The 25,220-nt window shown below is 43.8% G+C and overlaps 1 protein-coding gene across 2 annotated transcripts in view; it reads left to right on the top strand.

Annotated features, from left to right (window-relative positions):
- The window catches only part of FBXO32 (F-box protein 32), a 29,194-nt gene extending 25,838 nt beyond the window's left edge, over positions 1-3,356 (top strand). Inside the window, exons 7-9 of one of the 2 annotated variants that reach the window (XM_065895005.1) lie at positions 1,341-1,523; positions 2,462-2,605; positions 3,006-3,356. In XM_065895005.1, the coding sequence (XP_065751077.1) occupies positions 1,341-1,523; positions 2,462-2,605; positions 3,006-3,095 (417 nt within the window). In that variant the 3' untranslated portion in view covers positions 3,096-3,356. The remainder of the gene's footprint in view (positions 1-1,340; positions 1,524-2,461; positions 2,606-3,005) is intronic. The other variant, XM_065895006.1, reaches the window with a different exon arrangement.
- Positions 3,357-25,220: the final 21,864 nt, after the last annotated feature.

The following is a 25,220-nucleotide window of genomic DNA, read 5'->3' as shown; positions in this document are numbered from 1 at the left end:
GCAAGGGATACAAGCTTAGACCTTGCCTTCGAGGATCTGGGTCTGGGTGGAACAACATGAGCTCATCAGAATTTAAACATTAAAGGGCTTAAATATAAATTCAAGGATATGTAGAAGCAACTTCTGCAGAAGCTCATGATTAACTGCCAGTATGTTCTCCACAGACTAATAGTTATCAAAATGTCCCGTACAGCCCTAGGTTTGAATAGAGACGCTAAATGGATGATGGATCTTAGGCTGAAAGGTTCTTGACCAGCCATTCCCAAAGCGTGCATACACATGTGTACACACACACACACACACACACACACACGCACACACACACACCAGTATAGAGTCTTTCTGTTGTTGCTGTTTGTACCTATTGAATTATTTGACTTTTATCATTCCACATATATTTATTGAGTGCCTACTATATGCTAGCACACTTCTAGACTCTTCTAGACATAGCAACGAAAAAACACAAAAATTTCTGCCTCCGTGGAGCTTAGATCCTAGCAGGAGTGTTCCATTCAAGCTTCCTTCTGCAGATGGGTTACGTGACATGACAATAAGGAAGTTGTTGCAAAAGGCACCTGAAAGAGATCCTAGGAATTCTAGGAAGATGCAGTGGCTAAGGCCTGAGGGAGTCACCAAAGCAGAAAAGGCCTTTCAGAGGAAGTGAGTTTGAACTGGATGTGAAGAAGAGTCACATGTGGACAAGCGGAGGCCCGGGCAGAGTGAGGGCCTTGTGGGCAGCGTGTTTGGGGGCCGGTGAGAAAACCTACTTGGGGAGATCAGTGGTCACAAGGAGGTGGGCAGTGAGACCTGAGGCTGGAGGTGCTCTGTCCAGGGTAGTGAGTCCTTTGGGAAGGTAGCGAATATTGTAATTGAGTGAAGCACAGGAATCCAACGTGCGCTATTAGGGGAATCTTTCAGAGAAAAAGTGTAAATAGATGAAGGGGATTCAGACCTCCAGGTATAAAATAAATGAGCCATTGGGGCTGTAATATACAATATAAAGAATACGGCCAATAAAACTGTAATCACTTTATATGGGGACACATGGTTACTAGACTTATCGTGGTGATCATTTCATAATGCACGCAAAAAAAAAAAAGCCTTGTGCAACTTAGGAAAATCCCTCTGGCACCATCTGCTGGAGCCGCTCCAGGCTGTTCTTTGCGGGTCTCGGTCATGGGTCCTGTGTCTGTACTTAAGAGTAGAGAGAACTGCTGCTTTGATCTCTGATCAATAAACCACCTTGAGGCTGGAGGCTGAGGGGACAGCTGCATCCTTGGTGTCACCTGGTGCATAGCTACTCTCTGCCCTGCAACTTAACATAACCCTTCTCCCCACAGCCTGCCTTCAAAGGCCTCACCTTCACTGACCTGCCTTTGTGCTTACAACTGAACATTATGCAAAGGCTGAGCGACGGGCGAGACCTGGTCAGCCTGGGCCAGGCAGCCCCTGACCTGCACGTGCTCAGCGAGGACCGGCTCTTATGGAAGAAGCTCTGCCAGTACCACTTCTCCGAGCGGCAGGTCAGTACAGCCCAGTGGCTGTTCTTCCTTCTCTTCCTCTCTGCCCGCCCCCCTCAAGCTGCCTTGGCATCCTTCTCAAACCCACTCTCCAGGGCTCCCTGGTTTGACTAGAAAACAGTTCAAGGAGTTTCTAAATAATATCTGTGAGATTTTGTTTATGTGTTTCAATAGGAAAAAAAAAAACCTTATATTCTTAACCTAGTCCCACGTTACAACTTGCTCCAAAAAAAATTCATAAATTGGCACCAGTCCTTCTTTTCTCTAACAAAATAACTTACATTTTTATGAGATTTTACAGCTAAAGGACTTTTACTGATGTTATTTCATTTTGTGTTAATGACCCAGGGAAGGGTAGATATCATTATGCCCACTTCAAACAGATGGAGAGACTAAGGCCACAAGTGGCTAAGTGACATATCCAAATGAGTGGAGCGCTCTCTAGGTGAGGAAACTGGCCTTGAATTTGAATTTGGGCCTTCTGACACCAGTCTAGGCCTCTTTCCCCTCCGCACACTGCCTCAGATTTTTTTTCCAACTTCTTTACATAGAAGTGTGAGCTCAACAAGTGCTGTTCACGAAACCACTAATATTTCGATATAAAATAGAGCCATGGTGCCAAGCAGTCACTGCATCTCCCTGGAAATAATCACTCAAGTCTACAGCAAAGAAAAGATTGAAGTGGTTTATTGAGATCACCTAAACTTTCAAGACCATCCAAATGCAATTTAGTACAGGTCACCAGTCAGGCGTCATCGGCCACCTGTTTCTTTTAAAGACTGGTTAAAAGCTGTTGTTTCCTTCACTAGGTAGAGCTCAGAAGCAACTTCTTTATATCTTTGCTACTTTTTCCCTAGCTGTTGCCAGGGTATAGATGAAAAAGGTGGAAAGGAGGCAGGAGCAGAACTTTTCAGAACTACTTTTATTTGTTTGATATTTAGATCCGCAGGCGATTAATTTTGTCAGATAAAGGACAGCTGGATTGGAAGAAGATGTATTTTAAACTTGTGCGCTGTTACCCACGGAAAGAGCAGTATGGAGACACCCTTCAGCTTTGCAGACACTGCCATATTCTTTCCTGGAAGGTATATGTCTTGGAGGTCGTTGCCACACATCCCCAGCCCAGCCCCTAAGAGCCAATGGCACTAGCACTGTGTCGCCAAATGCTTTCCTGCTCTTCACCGTTGTAGCCCCCAGCTGAAGGTGAAGGTAAAACTGATTCAGCCCCTGGGGAGAGAAACTTTCAAAGACCTTCGTTTCCTTCACCCCCGTGTTTATTTTTTCCTGCAAGCCCCCCACAAACTCCCCCATCGCTCTGTGCACGCGTGTCTGTGCGCGCGCACGCAGCTCTTTAGTTTTTCCATAACACAGGGCATTCTTGACAGAGGAATGTTGTTTTGAGGTTGGGCAATGCCTTACTTAGGGTGCTACAAGCCAATGAGATGCTGCCGAGAATGCCCACCTAACCACGATGTTCCTTTCTAGGGCACCGATCACCCGTGCACAGCCAATAACCCAGAGAGCTGCTCCGTTTCACTTTCACCCCAGGACTTTATCAACTTGTTCAAGTTCTGAATCCCAGCACATGACAACACTTCAGAAGGGTCCCCCTGCTGACTGGATGGTTGGAAATACAGAGTTTGGACGCTTCATTTGTAAATAGTGTACATTTTAGACATTGGCTCAAAACTTCTGCGATAAGCCATTGAGAGGACGTTGGAGGGGAGAGATGCAGTTGCTGGCTGGGAATTTAAGCATATGGACTTCTCATTAGAATTGGTATGGAAAAGCAGAAATACTGTAAATAAACTATTTTTCCTAATGATTTGCCAGCAAGACTATGAGGCAGGAATTCTGTTTCATCGGTGAAAATGGAATTCTCTTGACGTTCACTGAGACTCCTTTAGAGTTCCCTAGAGATGTGGGAGAAAGGGGCAAAACTCAAATACAGGATAGAATGCTCTTTGTTTACAATGTGAAAAATGTGTTGGAAAAAAAAAAAAGAAGAAAAACTACATATGAGAAATCCCTGGGCTTTGGGTTTTGATCTGGAGTTTGTTTTGAAAAGGCAAAGGAAGCACCACTCATCTTAAACCCGCATGGGTATAGGGCCTTATCTTCTGAAGATACCACACAATAGTCTACCTCGGAAAGCTACAATACTCGCTCTGACAAAGCGCGTGGTCCAGTAGGCAGTCTCTGTTTTTCTTGTTTCTTCATCATATAAAAAGTGATTTAAAACAGGAAGAGATATTGGAGGCAATCCTCATCATGCTTCAGGCTTCCTTTTTAGACGAATGGGACATTCTTCGGGGTTGCCTCTTTTCTAGAACAACCCCAAAGCATCTATGCCTTTTTTCCTTCCATGTTGTAGCTCATTCGGGACATCATCATAAGGCCAATTAAAAACAGTTCAAGAGGAAATCCTGCCACAGAAAAGATGGAATTAGTCACCCAATAGCTGTGAAGACTTTATTCCTGTTTAACTTCTTGGCTTGTCTGGGCTTCCTGGGGTATCTTCACGGATAAGCCTATCCCTGGGGACTGTTTGGAGCCAGAATACTGATAAAGGCTTGTAAAACAGGTTTTTACATATCAGCTGCTGTTCCTCTTGGTGGGTGATAGTTGAGGAGTTTTCTTTACATGCAACACCAAAATTTAGTCAACCTGAGGTAGGGCTTCTTGTAAGGATGATAAAGTAAAGCTTGGCATTCCAGCCAGATAGGGAGCAGAGGTACCATGAGTTCATCCTTAACTTGCTCCAAACCCCAGGGGAAATTGCTAGGCCAATACCAGCAGGTAACTATGTAGGAGAAGGAAATCTCAGGACTTAAGGAGTCAATATTCCTGGGAGGGAATGGGGGATGTTTTTGTTTTTTACTTTTTATAGAACTTTGCTTTTCTACAACAATGTACATATTTCTGCAATTGTATTTGCTTTCTTTTGTTTTTTTAGTAAGTAAAGTGGCCACCCAGCATGACCTTGGCACATAAGTGAAGCAGAAATAGGAACTTGGTTCACATTTACATTGAGGAGCAGTGTATTCTTAGGGGTTGAATTTGGGGTGACCTGAAATGGGGAGAGATGGTTAAGAATGTACAGAGACAAGCCAAGGGACCAACTAGTGATGTAGGACCCCTTCACGCCCTTCCCTCAAAGCACAACCCAAGTACCAGCATCCGGAAGGGAACTCGACCACTAGTTGATGTTCCTCACTTTGCAAGGTCTGTGCCTACACCAGGATTTCTTAATATCTTTTTTCATCACCACCCCCCTGAACAAGAAAAACGTAAATTGTTTATTTCAACTCTGAGCAAAAGTAAATACTAAAGAATAAGATCTTGTTGGGTAAGGTTGAGCTTTGGAGGGCCACAAACTACTGTAACACCTCTTCGCCCCCCCCGAGTCAAGGTCACACTGAGAATGCAGGGTCCAGACCATGGAATAAAAAGCTCTGTCTTCCATAATTCAGGCAGGTTCTCGCAAAGGTCTCAGCTTCCTTAAAGATGTGAGTGGAGCTGGGGCTGTCGTTGCCGTGAGGGCTCTGGAACTGTTGACTCTGGCATTTTTTGGCGTTCATAGCCTTCCACATCTTCCCCCCAACTCATGACCTCCACCCCTCCATGCTGAAGGAGCAGGCGGAGACTCCTCGGCACCTTCAGGTTTGCAGTCCCAGAAATGTTGCCCGCTTTGGCTGTCAGCACGAAACTGGCGAACCAGTGTCACTTGGACTGTCCGTGGTGCTCATGACCGCATAGCGTGCCCCAGGCAGCAGGAGCATCTGTGCAGAACGACCCTACCACAAGGGATAGGCTTAACGGTTTTCTGAAATGTCTACCCAGATGGTGACTCGGGGCTCTCCCCATCTCCTCTGGCATAATTGGAGGTGGTGTGTGACAGAGTCAAGGAAAATTTTTAAGGAAAAGAAAAGAAGAAACCAACATTTGTGGTTCCCTTTCATTGGAAGAGGAGAATGAGGAAGGAAATGGCAGGTGGAGAGGGAGAGGGGAAGGAATAGAAGTGGCATGTCTTTGATGCTGTGGTTTGTGGGAGGGCAGTGGGGAAAAAGAGCACAGCAGGTGTGAGCACCTGTGTTGGTGCCACTGGGTGGCTGTGAAGCATGGCCAGAGCCTCACGTATAAGTAAAGCGAGTTAAAAAGAAAATGCTTGTTCCCTGGGCACTAATTGTCTATAGAATTTCTATTGGCAAACCCTCCCAGGACAAAGTGACCTAAAAAACAAAAACAAAGAATCTCTGTCTCAGAACCGCTGTTCTAAAAGCCAGAAGGGACATGACAATGGAAAGTGCAGGAAGAGACAGAATGCTCTACTGTCTTTGCTGTACCTACCTACCCCCACCCCAACTCTGTAAAGGAGAATTTAAAATTGATGTCAAATATGAAAGTAATCTGGACTTCCAGAGAAGGAAAGAGTTTTGTCCAGAACAGTGGAAGCCGAGCCACAGGGGTGTTATGCTTTGGTTCAACACACAGGTTTCCGAGCAACGATCCTAGAGTCTTGAGAAGAAGGCACAGCATTTGAGGAAAGGAGAATATGCGAAGCTTAGGAGGGCTCAACTTATAACAAGATCCAGACATTTTAAACTAGATAGTGTTATTACTCAATGCTGTTACTTTTAGTGGATGGACCAGTCACGTGGGAGGATTGTAGCAGAAACTACAATGTGAAAACATCCCCAGTTTTGAGATCAAAAGGGTCAGCTGTAAGATGACCTATGTTTAGTGATGATCCATTTTATATTGAAGTGGCTCAGAGGAGATACTGATATTTTAGATGGGCTGCAAAACTGTCAAGGCAAGAACAGGCTTTACTTGGCAATGGTGAAGGAAGGTAATGAGTGTGTATTGCCTTATTGCCACAGTTCTCTCTTCATAAACTGTTTGGGAGCTTGCAATTAACAGAGGCTCCTTGTTTCCGTTGTTTTTATACGGGAGAAGAGAAAGAGCTTGGAATTTCATTTGTCTAAGCAAGTGGTGTGATTTACAAGAAGTTCAGTCATTTCAAAAGTATATCATTCTTAGTGTTCAATACAATGTTTATCATAAAATAGGCACCTGAGTTTATATATTCCTGCCAGGCTGAAGGGCAATTATGTCTTGCTATGCAAACACGCTATTTTACGTGTGAATTTTTTTAACTGTAATAATTTTATGTGTGAATTTTTTTTAAACTAAACTCTATCATCATTTTCTATGTTGACATCTGTTGTTTTTCGTGTTTTTTTGTTTTAATCTGTTTCCAACTCTCCGAGTCTGTGAACCATCCTCTGACTGGATGCTGGCCTAAAATCCTATTAGTGTTTAAACAGACCTCAGAAACACCCTCAACCTCTAGGCAATCGCAGAGATGGGGCTCTTTGATATATCTCTGGCCCCTGATGTCTTCAACAAACAAGATCGTAATTCCTTTAAACTCAATGTTTTCTGTAGATGCTTTCTTCTCCGTTTTGTTAAGGAGAGTCAACCCTCGTGGTTTTCCAAAGGAAGGAAACTCCTCCCCCAGACTTGAGCGCTGGAAGGGACGTTAGAAACGCTGGAGTCTGGCATTCCTTCTGCCTTTCAAAATGAGGTAGTGGGTCCAGAATATTCAGGTGACATGCCTCAACCCACCTGGCGCTCAGCAGTGGACCTGAGCGTAAACTTGGGACTTTCTGAGGCCTTGACTTTGTACCCCCTGCCCCAGCACCTTTTATTGTGGCTGGACACACGTGACACCTAAGCTGATTCTTCTCAAGACGTTCGCTGTGGAAGGCACGTTCGTGTCCAGTGTTCGGTGTCCGGCCGTTAACTGTTAAAGACATTTTAAGTCCCTGATTCTTCCTGGAGAAGTTAAGGAGTTGCTTAACATTGTTACTGACTCTGACTCTGCTGCGAGTGCGGCACACTAGTGAGTACAACCTGCTTGCCACAAAGTAAGCAGCATATTTTGACAAGTTTATTTTTCCCTGGATAATTAGATTTTAATTATAAAGGTGGCCCCTGAGACACATGATGGCTGAGCAGCTGGCTTGCTTTCTAGAAACCGAGGTTCTGATGGTAACCAAGCAGGTATTTCCTCTCCCCTTAGACTAAAAGGTACATCTGATCCATCCCTTCCATCTCCCTGGTACCTGCTGTGAGATCCAATAAGCTTCCACCCAGTGGAAGATCACTCTCTGCTAAACCTCACAAGCAAAGGGGGGTTGTTCCATGAGGCAGCAAGGAGCAAGGGACCACGATATTCATGACTTTGTCTGCTAGACATTTTTCAAAGTGTCCTTGAACTCAGCAAACAAAGCTTTCTGAGAGATCTCTCAAAACTCAGGCCCTGCTCCGTCTGGCCAAAAATGGATGGCTGCTTCAAAACTCTGAACTTCTTGAAACTCCATCTGCTACAACATTACTTCTGGAGTTTGAACATGACTTTTTCTGTCTTTGAGTATAGAAATGTTTGTTTAATTAATGATACACAAGTCTGTTAAACAGAAGGCTCCAAGCAGTGCTCTACACTTGAGAACACTTGGCGCCATCTTTATTCTACCAAGTGCCAATCTCCCTAGCCAGAGGGGGTGTATATTAAAGTCCATATCCTAAGCTTTAGAAGCTTTAAAGTACTTTTTTAATTAAAAATACAATAGGGGATTGAACATTTTAACTAAAAGTTTAAGGTTAGACCAATTACATGCAAAGATGTTTATTTAATATTGTGTGAGCTGAGTCTTTCTGTATAAATTATTTGCACTCTTTTCTTGCATGATGAACCGATTTCTTTTTTTATAGTTGTTTGTACCAGACGGTGGCGTATTTTTGTAAAAATTTTTTGACACTGAATTGCAATAAATGTTTTTCCAACAACACACACTGGTGCATTTTTGGTGCATGTCAATTCAAGTTGGTTTTTTTATCGAACTGAGTATGTTTATCTTTTGCTGAGTGAAAGTTATATTCCTTCTCCCAGAAACTTATCATCGTTGTAAAATTTTCTAGGAATACATAGAAAACTAAGCTTGCTGCTGAGTACCAACCTGAATCAGAAATACAGTATTATGCTCAAATGGGGTATTTCTACTTACTATTCATATAATAGAATGCTTTGGGAATAATGAACTTTAAAGTCAGTATTAATTTACTCATCAACAGACATTTATTGAACAGCTACTATATGCTACACTGTGCAAGGCACTGGGTATAGGATGGTGAACGAGACAGATGGGGTCTCTATCCTAATGGAATTTAGATTCTAGTGGGAAAGAAAAAAACAAGTAGGGGATGAATTTAATTTGTAATAAGTGCTATGAAGGGAATAAACAAGGGACTGAGATGCAGAATAACAAGGTGGGTTGGGGGTAGGGGGAGCTCTCTGAGGAAGTGATGTTGAAAGGTGAGAAGGAGCCAGCCTCAGAGGATGAGGGCACGAGCATGCCAGAAAGAGGAAACGGCTTGTGCAAGGTTCAGATCGTGGTCCTGTCACTTACCTGTAGTGTAACTTTTGTCACCTTACTTAACACCCTTCTCTGTGTCCGTTTCCTCGACTCTGTTGATAATAAATCTATTGCTGTGGCTGTGAGGGTTAAGTGAGCTAATACATGTAAAGTGCTAGGAGCCGGGCACATAAAATGTGAGCTCAGTAAATGTTAATAATTATGATTTCCTGAGCAGCAAGAGAATCGGGTTAGGAATTGCACTGCATTCCTAGTTGGGTATAATATGCTCAAGTGACTAACCCATGGATGACAGACCTCCCCGACACATTTACTCTGGAACCTGCCCTGATCCTGCCACTAACTCTCCATCAGAAAATGACATAAAAGGCACCTGAGGATAGAGATTTTCTATTTAACTCCCAACAGGATCACAAAATCTCACCATTCCCTACACATCCCGTGCATTCTTTGCGCAGGCCGTTCCACCTGCCTAGAACACTTTTCCCAGCCCCTCTGTCGGATAAGCATCTATTGCTCCTCAGGACCACCTCCTGGCTGAAGCTCCCTCCAACTGAGAAAATCTCATCTTCTGTATCACTTTTTTGCATATGGACTTTGTTACACTGTAATCTTATTTGTACCTAGCACAATGCCTGGGCTGAATCAATGACGAAACCCACACACAGATTCATAAAATGCTTTTGAAAGTCTCAGGACCACAAACTTACCCTGGACTAGAATAAGAATCAGCCTGAGCTTACATGCATACAACTATTTATAGTGTCTTGGTTAAAAATTAATGGTAGTTGAAAAAGTAACAAATGTGGAAACCTCGTGTTCATTAAAGTTTCTTTTAAGTTCAACTAAACCTTTACGAGTCTAGTAAATTTTCATACGAAATAAGAGGGCCTTTTATTACTGTTTGATAAACTCACATTGGACAGACTAAACAAGTCCCTTTTACAAACAATAAAAGTTCCTTTAAACATTTTAAATCTGCAATTATAACTCTAATGCATTTGCTTTTTTTAAAAATAAGTACTTTAAATACCTGCTCAAAGAAGCTTCAACCCTAATAAGCAAAACATTCCCAAGTAAATTAATAACTTATAAATTTAGTAAACATAAATATATCTCAAATTCTCTAAAAAAAACTAACATTGTTAAAGTTAGTGAAATTTTTATACCTTTCCATTAAAAATCATATCTTAGGGGCTTCCCTGGTGGCGCAGTGGTTGACAGTCCGCCTGCCGATGCAGGGGACGTGGGTTCGTGCCCCGGTCCGGGAAGATCCCACATGCCGCGGAGCCGCTGGGCCCGTGAGCCATGGCTGCTGAGCCTGCGTGTCCGGAGCCTGTGCTCCACAACACGAGAGGCCACAGCAGTGAGAGGCCCGCGTACCGCAAAAAAAAAAAAAAAAAAATCATATCTTACACTAATACCTTATTTTAAAATGGAAATCATAAGGCTGCTATGGTGGGCAGAATAATGGCTCCCCAAAGAGACAAGCAATGATATCAAAGTCTATAATCTGGAAAAGGTAAGGAAACCATCAACCCCTAGAGCCTACATAAGGGAACCTTGCCCTGCTGACACCTTGACCTTGGCCCAGTGAGACCTGTGCCAGACTTCTGACCTTCTAATGAATTTGTATTAAGCCACTAAATTTGTGGTAACTTGCTACAGCCATACAGGAAGCCAGGACAGTGCATCAGACAGACACTCTAGCTCTGCCCCTTCAGACAAATTCCCTCTGATCCTTCTGCTGCATGTCCCCCATCCCATGCTGAGTGACGATCTGTCTGCAAATAAAAGCCACAGCCTAAATCAGCAGCAAGTTATCTTGGCCGCCCTGATACGCGGACCTGCAAAAACTGGACAGGAGGGCTCTGCCTGTCAGGGACAGGTGTAAAGTTGCCTCCCTCCTGTTCTACATGGGCTTCATTGAGGCTGACGCCAATCATGTTTGTACCCAAGAAGCATCACAGAGAATTGGCATTTCAAATTCTCGCCAATGTTTGAGGCATGTTTATGAAGCAGCAATGTCCCGGGCACCGGAACAGCCATTCGGAAGTGTGAACTCAGCACTTGCTCTCAGATAACTTTATCGACCTGGTCCCCAGGCGGGCAAGAGAATGGACGTCAACCACAACATACGATCCAAAGTTCTGAGTGCCCTAGTGAGGGACAAAGTACCAGAGGAATTCAGAGAGGAAGGACTGAGTTTGTGCTTCTGAGAAAGACAACAGTGCAGCATCAGACACAAGTCTACTATATGCTCTTCCTGAATCAGTATGAACAGGGGCTCCTCCTCTGAAATCTGGGAGCCAGGGACTGTGGCTTAAGAACCAGAGACCAAGACTTACCACCCAAGCCCATTTGGTGGTTTCAAATGGTTTCTTGAAAACAAAACACAAAACACTGAAGTTTGGGCAGATTTCCCTTTTGGAGAGAACTAAAGCTCTGTATTCCCTACAGTCCCAGTGCCTGAGCCTCATCAGTGTTCTAGAAAACTAACAGAAGCCCAAATGAACCCCAGATCTCTTCAAGGAGCCCTGTAGTGGGAATTTCATGTGTCAACGTGGCAAGGCCATGGTGCTCATTTGTTTGGTCAAACACCAATCTAGATATTGCTGTGAAGGTAATTTTTAGATGTGATCAACATTTTTTTTTTTTTGTGGTACGCGGGCCTCTCACTGTTGTGGCCTCTCCCGTTGCGGAGCACAGGCTCCGGACACGCAGGCTCAGCGGCCATGGCTCACGGGCCCAGCCGCTCCGCGGCATGTAGGATCTTCCCGGACCGGGGCACGAACCCGCATCCCCTGCATCGGCAGGCGGACTCTCAACCACTGCGCCACCAGGGAAGCCCATGATTAACATTTAAATCAGTAGACCCTGAGTAAAGAAAATCACCCTCCACCGTGTGGATGGGCCTCATCCAATCAGTTGAAGGCCTCAAGAGGAAAAGCCTACGCCCGCCCCCCACTCCGCCCCCAAGGAAGGAATCCTGCCTCCAGACTCGAAACTGCAGCATCAGCTCTTCTCTCCGTCTCCAGCCTGCCGGCCTACCCTGCATAGTGTGGACTTGCCAACGCCACCACGACTGCATGAGCCAATTCCTTAAAATAAATAAATTCTATAGATTGATTCTAAAGAACAAAATATTTTATTTTAAAGAATAAAATCTATCTCTATGTTAGGGTAAACACTGACCGAAGCCGCCCGCCCTGGCCAGGCAAGATAGTAGCCACTTGCATGAGTCATCTTACAACAGGAGGTCCTGGTAAGGAACGCAGAACTAACAAGCTACCATCAATGGGAAAGGTCTCAAGGAGAGAGGAGACACCAGTCCACATGTCCTCCCAACCTCCCAGAATCCTCCTCGGTGGAATCCATCTTGGCTGAGTGATGCAAGCGCCACCAGGAAGGACCCTGAGTCAGAATGACTGGCCAGAGACAACCTGGAAACTAACCCCATTCCCATAAAACCCGAGACTGCGAGCCACGTGGCAGAGCAGTTCTCCTGGGTTCCCTTACCCTCCTGCTCTCCACCCGGGCGCCCCTTCCCAATAAAGTCTCTTGCTTTGTCAGCACATGTGTCTCCTCAGACAATTCATTTCCGAGTGTCAGACAAGAGCCCACTCTCGGGGCCTGGAAGGTGTCCCTTTCCTGCAACATCTATATATCTATATCTGGGGGAGGGGGGTACTATATATATCTTTACAGAGATGGAGAGAGAGAGAGAGAAAGAGACATCCTATTGGTTCTATGCCTCTGGAGAACCCTGACTAATAAATACAAGCTCCTAGAAAGAGAACAAAGGCAAGGAAAGTCTAGAGGAAGGCTTCAGAGGGCAAGGGAGAAAAGCCAGAGGGAGAGCGGAATCTAGTGGCTACAAGAGGCAGTTAGCCAGCTACCACATCCTGAGAAGTAACGTTTGGCAGGTGCCAAAGAGTGCAAGGAAACAGTCACTCTTAACCCACATAAGAGTACTTGAGTGACTCCCCTTTCTTTGTACTTTTTAAACTTGTATTCAATTATTTTAATTTTACTTTGCAATTTCATTTTTTCTTAATTTCAAAATTACTCCAAGGAGCCCCTACTTCCTTCAGAGAGGCAGCAAGGCATAGTGAGCAAAGAATCTGAAGCCAAACTGCCTGAGTTTGAACCCTGCCCTGCCTCCTCCTGGCTGTACCGGGCACTGTACTAAACCTTGACCTGCCTCAGTCCCCTTATCTGTAAAATGGGGATAATGACAGTACCTACATCATGGAATTGTTGTGAGGAGTAATTGAGTTGCAGCATTTTTTTTTTTTTTTTTTTTTGGCGATACGCGGACCTCTCACTGTTGTGGCCTCTCCCGTTGCGGAGCACAGGTTCCAGACACGCAGGCTCAGTGGCCACGGCTCATGGGCCCAGCCGCTCCGCGGCATGTGGGATCCTCCCGGACCGGGGCACGAACCCGTGTCCCTTGTATCGGCAAGCGGACTCTCAACCACTGCGCCACCAGGGAAGCCCCTGAGTTGCTGCATTTTACATGATTAATAACTTTTGTGTGGTTAGAGCAGTGCTTAACACATAATAAGCTTTACATAAACATTTGTTATTATTATTCACAAGCCCACTATCTTTTTTTTTTCTTTTTGCATATGTGCTCTAGGCAGAAAAACCATGTAGCCTTCACTGCCTCTAAAGAGAAACATAATAACTAAATCAATGACCTCCATAATTCTAGCCTTTGCTTATTGTTTAAAACCAGTGGTCTCCAACCATCCCATCAATAAACATTTTTTAAGCATAAACCCAATATATATGTATTTACTTATCTATCTATGAAGTATTGGCAGGCACTACTATGATTAACTAATACTTCGAAGCATAATGCACACATAGGAGGACAGTCATCATTAGTAATAATGGACATAAATCGATATTTCAAATAGTTGTGATCATTATGAACTTTCTGGCCAATTTTTAGTCAGATCTCATTAGCTTATAGTTAAGCTGACGCAGCCAGCGAAGAGCCGTATTAGTGCTCACATTTTTCTGTTCCTTTGCATCTGCAATAGTAGTATCGTCATTCTGCTGTTTCTTTGCGAGAAACTAGGAAACTTCTTAAAGCATTTGTCCATTTTGTGAGATTCTGTTTATTTAAAACTAGATACTGTAATCCATAAGTCCATTTAGTCAGGCATACAGAAGTTACAATATGTCACAGTACACTGAAAACGAACGATCAACTTTGGGTACCACTGGCCTCTGCTCCCCACTGAGGCCAAGGTGCCTTGGGTACTGACTGACATCTGATGGGACCACTGTCAATCCAGACATTAAACATTTGTAAAGTTTTTGTGCTGGTTGTTCTCTGCTTGTCCCCGAAGATCCATTCTCCACTTCTCTGCCTAGCTCAGCGCCCTAGAAGGCTGACCACAAATGGCTGCGTCCCCCAGACTCTCTTGCCAGTTGGCATCTGGTTGGGTTTGTCCAATGGGAGGTGCTGACAGAGACCAGAGCAGAAAGAGAAAGAGTTCAGGGTCCTTCTTGCCTGCTCTCTCCTGACTGGCCCCTGGTCTCTGGCAGAAGCTGCAGCCCTCCTCCACATAAACCCTCCTTACAGCTCCAGCCATCACAAGGCTCCTCCCCAAACCTGGGAGAAGTAATTTTCCTTGCTGCTCATCTCTGGGGGCCTCAGCATCTTTTGTGTTCCCTTAACCCCGCCCACACCTGTCTGAGTAGTCCCTTCAATGGAACTACACAAGATTATTTCCTGCCAGAAGCCTCATAGATGATTTCTTTACTTCTTACTCTTTAATAGAGAGATCAATGAAAGTTTTCTTTTTTTTTTCCTTCCAGCACCTCACTTTGGAGACCACTGGTTTAAAGAGCTATTCTGATGATTGCGCCAAATCACTTTTCCTGACCAGTGTGAATGGAAGCCTTAGATTCCCATCACTCTTTGCTCAAACCAACAAATGCAGGCTGAAAAGAGGTGGGCTCACAAGATGAGCCCTGGACAGCCGGTCAGCAGACTCAGCTTCTACTCAGGGCTGTCACAGCAGGGCTGAACCTCAGGGAAGTCACTTCTGTTCTCTGACTCAGTTTCCTCATCTTTAACAGGCAGGTGGGTTGGATTAGCTAGTCTCTAGGTCCCTTTTAGCTCATATAGCCTTTTGTGATTTTAGGAAATCATATAATAGTTCAGAGGAAACTATGTTATTTTGTCTTTTTGTTTTATTTCTTGTTTTTTCTGCAACACTCTCTCCATCCCCTCCCAACTCCCACATACACTCTCCATCAGTTAGAATTTTTCTTGGGTGAAAGTCCTTTAAATTTTATAAACTCCAAGGTAATAAGAAATAAAGGAAGCCCAGATGCAACATCAATAATAAATTGAATCCTACTCTTTCCCAAATGCTTTCAAATACATTTTTAACTGCCATAGCAACCCTGTAAGGTAGATACAAGTATTATCATCACTTTACAAATGTTGAAACTGGGGATGCTCAGAGAAATTATATGATGTGTTCAGTATCACACAGTGCGGCAGGCTGGAGCTGGCTCATGACAGCTGAGCTGAATGGATTCATCTTTTTCCAACCTCACATTCAGTGGCATGTTGGTAACTTAAAATCAGCCATAGTGGGGATATTTATACCTCAGAAATCAGCAAGAGCTACAAATCAGAGCTTTTTCTTTTTTTGAGAGAGAGCTGATTTTTAAACATTTACTATCACACACTCTCAACACACAGTTACTAAACCACAGAGGTAGGTTTTAAGCTCAGATCTGATCCTAAACCTGGTGCCCTTTTATGACTCTACAGCTGTCTTTCCCACACAGCAGCTAGTACGATATCTTGTGAAGGGTCTTTGTGAAATACTTATTTCCTGCATCAGGTGCCCCGGGGTCTCCAGGCCAAACCCTCATTAGCCTTGCCATCCAAATGGTCTTTCTTTTAGAGGAAAACTTGCCAGCAAATAACTGAAAGACTTCTTGGCTTGTGTTCATAGCCCTGCCCCTAGTAGATGGGAAGAGATTATATACAGAGCACAGCCCTGCATCTGTTTCCCTCCTATGTACGAACACAGTCCCCTCTTCCCCTCTCCCAGTTAGGATGCGCCCCTCTATCTAGGTCGGGCATTTCACAACTCTGAAGTGCTTCGACATGAGTGCAATTTTTTTTTGAACTATAATTGATTTACAATATTGTGTTAGTTTCAGGTGTACAGCAAAGTGATTCAGTTATGCATATAAATATATATAGATATATATTCTTTTTCAGGTTCTTTTCTATTACAGGTTATTACAAGATATTGAAATATATAGTTCCCTGTGCTGTACAGTAAATCCTTGTGGTTTATCTATTTTATGTATAGTGGTGTGCAACTGTTAATCCCATACTCCTAATTTATACTTCCCCACTGCTTCTTCTTTGGTAACCATAAGCTTATTTTCTATGTCTGTGAGTCTGTTTCTGTTTTGTAAATAAGTTCAGTTGTATTATCAAAAGTGATATTATGTGATATTTGTCTTTCTCTTTCTGACTTACTTCACTTAGTATGATAATCTCTAGGTCCATCCATGTTGCTGCAAATGGCATTATTTCATTATTTTTTGTGCCTAATTAATATAATTTTAACTTGAAAAAAACAGAGATGGGAGAAACCCTGAATTCAGGCAACCCTAAAAGCACGAACTTCATAGATTTAAGGACATTAAACATAACAGAGATCTCAAGATGTGATCTGGTCCCGCTTCTACCACCTTCCTAAGGCGTATCCCCCCATTTACAGGTGAGACAACTAAGGGTTAGAAATGCTAATTATCTGCTGAAAACAGGACCCTACTCTGTAATTTGCTAATTATAGTAACAGGATGTTGAGTATCTCTTGTCCCAGAACTTTGTTGTGGGTTTTTTTTTCCCATTATGAGTTAATTTTAACTAGTTTAACTATCACAGGTTACCTCACTTCCTAGTTCAGGGGACAACTGTTTTTTTCAAGTACTTCTCATAGGGGCCACATTCCTTAACTCAAAGAGCAGTTGCCTGGGCATATAACTGAGGAAAAAACTCTAGTCACTCTTTAATTTCTGAACATAGTTCACAGAGTCATAGGTACAGGTGTGAAGGGACATACATTAAAGAAACACATTAAACTTTGTGGTCTATTTCACAGAATCACTAATGACATAAAGTGTTTTGTCTCCTATATTATCCCTGGAAGATTTTTTTTAAGTTGGAAGTGCCCCTACTTTTGTTTTGGTTTTTTCCCAGCTTTTCTGAGATATAATTAACATATAACATTATGTAAGGTTAAGGTAAAACAACATGATGAATTGATACACACATATATTGCTAAATGATACCACAATTAAGTTAATCATCTCACTTAATTACCATTTTTTGGTGTCTGTGGTGAAAACATTTAAGATCTACTCTCCGAGCAACTTTCAAGTATATAATACATTGTTAACTAGAGTCACGAGGCTGTAATTAGATCCCCAGAACTTATTCATCTTATAACTGAAAGTTTGTACCCTTTGACCAACAGCTCCCCATTTCCTCCACCTCCCAGCCCGTGTGTTACTATGAGTTTGGCTTTTTTAGATTCCACATAAGTGAGATCATAGAGCATTTGTCTTTCTCTGTCTACTTATTTTACTTAGCATAATGCCCTCAAGGTCCATCCATGTTGTCACCAATGGCAAGATTTCCTTCTTTTTCGTGGCTGAATAATATTCCATTACATATTTTTAAATATATTATATTAAAATGTATATTTCATATGTAATATATATTATATATGTATATATATATATATATATATTTTTTTTTTTTTTTTTTTTTTTTTTTTTTTTTTTTTGCGGTATGTGGGCCTCTCACTGTTGTGGCCTCTCCCGTTGCGGAGCACAGGCTCCGGACGCGCAGGCTCAGCGGCCATGGCTCACAGGCCCAGCCGCTCCACGGCATGTGGGATCTTCCCGGACCGGGGCACGAACCCGTGTCCCCTGCATCGGCAGGCGGACTCTCAACCACTGCGCCACCAGGGAAGCCCCCTGTATATATTTATATATCACATATTCTTTATCCATTCATATGTTGATGGACACTTAGTCTGCTTCCATGTCTTGGCTATTGTGAACAATCCTGCAATGAAGTCCCAGAACCTGGGATAAAACCCAGTGCAGAGGACAAATGGTGCCAAGTATCCTGACATCTAAGTTCAAGAGCTGGAGCCAGCCACCAACCTGAAGGGCTTATGGAGAGGCCAAAATCAACTCGACTCCCTCCATCCTCTGAATCAGTGTAATAGGAGGAGTGAAGAGAAGGGAGGACAGTGTTCATGGAAAGAGCCTATCCCCTCCCCTACATCACAGCAGGGACTCCAGGAGAATCATTCATAAAGCCCAGGAGTTCCAGTGATCTGGAAGACTGGCATTTCATTCCCCTACAGATGGCTGCTTGGGCAACAGGCTTGCAACTGTTTACTGGGCAGGGAGAGGGAGACTTGGAGAGGACACTGGCCTGGGAGATGAAAGGGCAGCGAGGCACCTTGCCATGTCCCCAGCAGCATACAAGGGTATGCAAGTTTCCCCTGGGTGGAGTGGACACTACGAAGGTAGCTGGGCTTGAGCCATCTCCTCTGCGTCACACGCCACGGGAGCCCCAGCTTTGGGCACCTGCCCCAGAGAGGACCGACCGCAAATCAGCTGGAGATATAGCAACAACCGGTGTAGAGAGGATGGAAACCTCGTCTTGGACTGCTAAGTAAGGTGAAATCTCTGTCTACTCCCCATTTCCACCCTCCTACCCCCCACCTAAGCTCCAGGAGGAGAAACAGCCCAAAGGAAACAAGCAGCCGCTGCAGCCACAGCCTCGCCTGCACTGGCAGGGAGGGGAGCTACGGAGGGAGTCTGAGAGAGACGTTATCACATAAACCAGGCTGAGGCTCAGGACTGGACTGAAACTGCTAATAACCAGCAGGAACTGAAAAGCTGCAGAATTTGCCCTAAAGGTCATCAAGGAAGCTGTTCCCATGAAGCCTCAGAAAGAGCCACATAAAACAGTTGGGAGCCAATATTGAAAGAATATGTATTTTCATGTTGATGCCCCAAAGTGACACTTCCCATTAAACCACTTCCAATGTATTCAATATTATCGCCTACTGTATGCCTGGTACTAGGTCTATTGAGTCAAAAAAGACAGCTAGGGTCATCGTATTTGAGGAGCCCACATACTTATGGGGGAGAGCCGGCATACAAACCAATAATTTTAATATTCTACAACCAGGTATACATGAGGTTCAGCAGAGACACAAGAATATTTATATTGAATAGACTTTTCTGTGTTTCAATTTCGTCATCTATAAAACAGGAACAGTGACAGCACCTACCTCATAGGACGGTTGGTTGGATTAAATGAGCTATTGTATGTAGAAAAGTGCCTGGCACAGAGTAAGTTGAACACTTGTTAGTAGTCAATACTGTAGTTATTATTGTTACTTTTATACTGAATAGCAAGGCACTGTCCTAAGCGTGCTAAATGGTTGATTAATCTCAACAGTTCTATGAAACAGGTACTACTTATTATTCCCATTTTATAGAGAGAACTGAGGCAAAAGAGGATGAGCAGCTTGCCCAAGTACACACGGTGGAACTGGAATTCAAACCTAGGCTGTCTAAATTCAGAACCCGCACTCACTGTGTAACATAGGAGTTAAGACTGGCCGATTTTGCTGGGAACTTCCAAGAATGCAAAGGCGAAAGTACTTTTTCCAAAACAGCAACCGATAAAATGTAGTCCTAAAATAACTTGCAATGAAAAAAGTCTGGCTCTGCACTCTTTAAAAACATTCGCACAAATTTTTAATCCAATTTTAAATTTGAAAAGGCAAAAATTATCATGGTGTCCTGTGAATGCAGACATGAGTTTGCTGGTCGATATGGCTGGGGCCCCTCCTGGCATGCTGACCTGTCAACACTGCCTCTGGCTCCGCTGCAGAAAGCTGCATGCTGCCCCTCGGCCAGGTGCCTGTTGTGATTTGGGTGCCAAGCCCTCCAAAGGGGAATTTCAGGTCCTCAGAACGCAGCCTGGACAAGCTGGGCTTGCTCTCCATGTTTATATAACCATCCCAGCTCCAAAAACAAGAGATGCCGGTACTCTGTAATTACAGGCTTGCAGGCCTGTCACTGCAGAGAGAAAACATGGGTTATAGCTCCATCTGCCTGTGGGATCCAAACTCTGTCTGGAAGCCTAAGAAAGCTCCATGAAAAGCTCCATGAAATAGCACCACCATTCAAAACATCCTTTTTTATTAAATAAACAGAATTTGGCTGCCCCAAAACTGAGCACGGCTGTAGCATTGTAAATGACATCATCTCATCTGGGTAGCATTTTGTTAAAATTGAGAGGCTCCTATAAAGTTCCTAGCCACAAAACCCACCCCTCAAACATGTTCTTTAATCAAGAACAGCAAGAAAAGAGTTCAACTTGAGAAGTATTAAAAAAAAAAAGTTCATTAATCCACACTATGCATCAGGATTCCAGATACCGAAATCTTGTTTCTCTTTTACACACTAAATTATGAGCTCGTGTTCACTGTTCCCATGGGGGGTTGGTGGTCCCAGCTTTCAATTCTACTGCATTTCATCAATCCTAAGATTAACATTTTTCATATCTTTGAATTCAGGCTGCATCTTACAATCCACAGCATCTTAGATATAATGAAACACAGACTCATGATTGAAACACATGTAGCCCATCAAGTCTACTTTTAAATCTCTCCCTGGTCAGCCCCTCCTCTCCTTCTGCACTGCCTTCCCCCTGACTAGGGCCCTCAGCATCGTTTGCCTGGAAATTTACAAGAGGTGCTTAACTTCTCTCCCCATCTCCAGCCTGAACCCCTCCAACATATCTACCTTACTGCCCAAGAGATCTTTCTAGAACACATTATCTAATCATAGCACTTCCCTGTTTATAATCATTCAATAGATAATTGTCAAATCTGAATAATAGGTAAATGAAGATTCTTTTTGCCACTTCTTCTGATTTTAGGTAGGTGTCTTAGTCTCAGGCTGCCATAACAAAATAACACAGTCTGGGGCCTTTAACAACAAAAATTAATTTGTTCACATTTCCAGAGCCTGGAAGGTCCGAGATCAAGGTCTGGTAGGGTCCAGTTTCTGGTGAGTGCTCTCTTCCAGACTTGCAGACACCCATCTTCTCACTGTGGCCTCGGATGACAGACACTTGACCTCATTTAACCTTAGTTTCCTCCTAAAGACCCTATCTCCGAATACAGTCATGTTGGGGGTGAGGGCTTCAACATGTGAATTTCAGGGGGGGGACACAATTCAGCCCACAGCAGTAGGTTTGAAAACATATATAATAAAATTTGTAATGCATCACCCAGACTATTAACAATGGCTACCTCGGGATGGGGGGAACGGGGGTGGGGGAGCGTGATTTCGATGGACCCAGAAGAGAGCAGTGAAAGGGGACTTTCACTCTTTTTTTAAAAAAATTAATTTATTTATTATTCATTTATTTATTTATTTTTGGCTACATTGGGTCTTCGTTGCTGCGCGCAGGCTTTCTCTAGCTGTGGCGAGCGGGGGCTACTCTTCCTTGCGGTGCGCGGGCTTCTCATTGCAGTGGCTTCTCATTGCGGAGCACGGGCTCTAGGCGCACAGGCTTCAGTAGTTGTGGCACGTGGGCTCAGGAGTTGTGGCTCGCAGTCTCTAGAGCACAGGCTCAGTAGTTGTGGCGCATGGGCTTAGTTGCTCCGCGGCATGTGGGATCTTCCCGGACCAGGGCTTGAACCCGTGTGCCCTACATTGGCAGGCAGATTCTTAACCACTGCGCCACCAGGGAAGCCCTGGACTAACTTTTAATTCACATCATTTGCTTTGGAAACTTGCTGCATCCCACTGAGGGGCGAATCAGATATTAGAAACAGGTGCATTGACATCATCTATCTGCACTATAAAGATATGAGGCAAAACCAAAGAAGTTTTTGAAGGCTACGCCAGAGAGAACTCAAAAAAGAGAGGGCTGAGATAAGCAAGGGCAATATGCCAAACGTCCTACTTTATTATAAGCTCCAGATTAGGAGCAAACCACTCAGCTTGACAACCTGCACTGGGCTGGATATTTTCCATTTGCTGCTCCAAATCCACTCCCCACTCCTCTCCATCCTCTTTGTCACCTGAAAGGCTGACCCGTGCGAACGGCATCTGTGAATCCCTTGCCTGTGGCTTCTAGTTAGATCCGGCCAATGGAAGGAAGACAGAGATCTGGAGGCAGAGGCAGGGTGGAAGGCGGACTATTTATTCCTGCCAACACCTCCCTGTTGTAACTAATTACCACAACCCTAGAGTCGTAAAGCAACACAAATTATTATTTTACAGTTCTGTAGGTCACAAGTCTAGAATGGGTTGGCAGCAATGGTCCCTCCTGGAGGCTCTAAGGGAGAATCCACTCCTTTGCCTTTTCCAGTTTCCAGAGGCTGCCTGCTTTCCTAGGCTCTTAGCCCCACAACTCCTTGACCTCTGCTTCCACCGTCGCACTTCTTTTTCTGTCTCTGAGTGTCCATCCTCCACCCTAGAAGGGATCCTTGGTCCCAACGGCACTGTCATCCTGTCTAGCTCATTCTCCACGCAGCAGCGAATCAGATCATGTCACGTGTCTATTTAGCACCCTTTGGTGGGCTTCCGCTACACTTAGAATAAAACCTAATTTCTTACCAAGGGCTGGTAAGGCCCTCCATGATCTGTCCCACCTATCTTTCTAGCCTCATCTCATCCCACTCTCCTTGTTATACTCCAGCCACACTCACTCTCCGTCAAGCCCTTGAACTTGTCAAGTTATTTCCCCACCTGAAAGCCTTTGTATTGTCTCTTCTTCCTAGGCTCTTTCTTATCAGCAGGGCTTAAATGTCACCTACTTAAGGAAGCCTTCCTTTAGTTCCCCATGCAAAGTAGGGTCTGACCTTCCTCCCCCATCCCAACTCCATTATTCTATATTTCAACCCTTTGATTATTTCCTTGGTGGCGCCTATTACAATTTGTAATGATTTCACTTGCTTGTCTTTTTTTTAATATTTATTTATTTATCTGGCTGGGCCGGGTCTTAGTTGCAGCACGCAGGATCTCCACTGCCACGTGTGGGATCTTCGTTCTGGCATGCAGGCTCTTTAGTTGCAGCATGCGGGATCTAGTTCCCTGAGCAGAGATTGAACCTGGGCCCCCTGCATTGGGAGTGTGGAGTCTTAACCACTGGACCACCGGGGAACTCCCTGTTTGTCTTTTCATGTATTCTCTACTAGATTGTAAATCCATGAGCACAAGGATTATGTCTTACCTAATACTGTATCCCTAACATCTTTGAGTGTGACAAAGCAGACCCTTAATGTAATACTTGTTGTGTGTGGTATACGGCCATTTCTTAGACTCTAAGAAGCAATGGTTAATAAAGCCAATTGTAGACTTTATTGCTGTGTGAGCCAGTTTCCTTTACTTGTTTACAGACTCTCTAACCTGCACAGCTGATGCCATCATTGTATCTCCAGCCCCACTATAATGTTGCAGGTAATAAATACATTCAATAAAATCACTATTCAATTCACTCGATTCAACAGCTACTTAGAAGCACTATGCACTGTGTATCTTACAAGGAGAAGGGTGAGGGTGAGTGTCATCATCTACTTGTTTTTTGTTGGGTTTCTTTTTTTCAAGTTTAAATAATTTTTATTTAAGCACTGATTTTACAAAATGTGATAGTTCAAAAGGTGAACTAAATTTACAACTTAATTTGTTCATGTAAATTGCCTTCAAAATACATTGCAGCTAGATGTGTATATAAGATTTTACATGTGTTTTGGAAGAAATCACACAGAAGCAGCTGCCTTTTTCAATAAAAACTTGGCCAGTTTCACATCTCTTTTGGTCAGTCAACCACAGTCATGTGATGTGAGAGTTATCAGGACCTTGTTGTACACATTGAACCACTCCAGGTGATGATTCATCTTCTCTGTTTGTAGGGCAACTCAGGACATAAAGCCAAATGCCTTCGATAGTTACTTCTCAGACTTGGCTTCCTCACACGGGAGGAAGGGGGTGGACCAGTGATGTGTGTGACCCACTGTGTGACTAGATGACCAGCATAAGGAGATAAGTGCTGTGTTCCCTGATTAAAATTTTTGAAAGAGAACTCTTTGTAGATAGCATCTCTCTCACTTAATTCCGACCATCCTGTTGCTTTAAGGTCAAGTGTAACTTGGTGCCTCTCCTCTGCTATCAACCAGTGCGCATCTGTGGACTTAATGGCCACAAAACAGAGTGCTCATCTTCTCCAACATCGAGTTATTTTACATTTCTTCTATTAAAGAATTCCGAACTGCCAAATGGACTCATGGCCACGAGGCTCCGGTTCCTGCCTCTCAGTGCAGCGAGCCCTGTTGTTTTGTTGTTGTCGCTGCTGTTGTTTTTCTGGCCGCGCCACGGGGCACGCATGATCTTATTTCCCTGACCAGGGATCGAACACGCACCCGCTGCATTGGAAGCATGGAGTCTTAACCACTGGACCACCAGGGAAGTCCCCTGTCATCATCTACTTGTAAAGAAGAATAGTATTATTTTACTTATACGTGTAAATAATAGCAGGAATTAGTTACGATGCCTATTATGGGCCAGAAACCATGATAAATTTATTATATACATCATCTCATTTAATCTTCAAAACTACTACAGTATATCATACCAACTAAGAACATAGGTTCTAGAATCATATTGATTTGGGTTCAAATGCCAGGTTTGCTACTCTTGCAAAGTTCCTTAACTTCTCTGTGCTTCCATTTCTTCATGGGTAAAATGGGGGTAATAGTAATAGCCACACCTCGTTAGGGTCATTGAGAGAATTAAACAAGATCATGTATGTGAATGTGCTTAGTTCAGTGCCTGGCACATAGAAAGCATTCTATAGATGCCAGCTGCTGCTTCTTAACTTGCTCTTCTGGGGGACACTGTATGTCCTACAGCATCACACGATGCGACCAGCACACAGGGAGACTGGGTTAGCCAGGCTGAGTTCCCGTCCTTTAGAAGCACACCATCCGAGACAGCTGTGAGCACACACTCAGAATTCAGAAGAGAGCAACATGTTCCTCCAAATGGCTGTGTTCATTTCATAGGCCAAGCCCAGTAAACCCATGTCTCATTTCCTTTTCCACCAAAATAGCTATCTCTGCTCCCTGAAGAGGCCTTGGATTATTATAGT

Source organism: Phocoena phocoena, chromosome 17 (genome assembly GCF_963924675.1).
Source record: "Phocoena phocoena chromosome 17, mPhoPho1.1, whole genome shotgun sequence".
Classification (NCBI taxonomy): Eukaryota; Metazoa; Chordata; class Mammalia; order Artiodactyla; family Phocoenidae; genus Phocoena; species Phocoena phocoena.
Note: the sequence above shows the minus strand (reverse complement) of the source record. Positions and strands in the feature narration are given on the sequence as shown.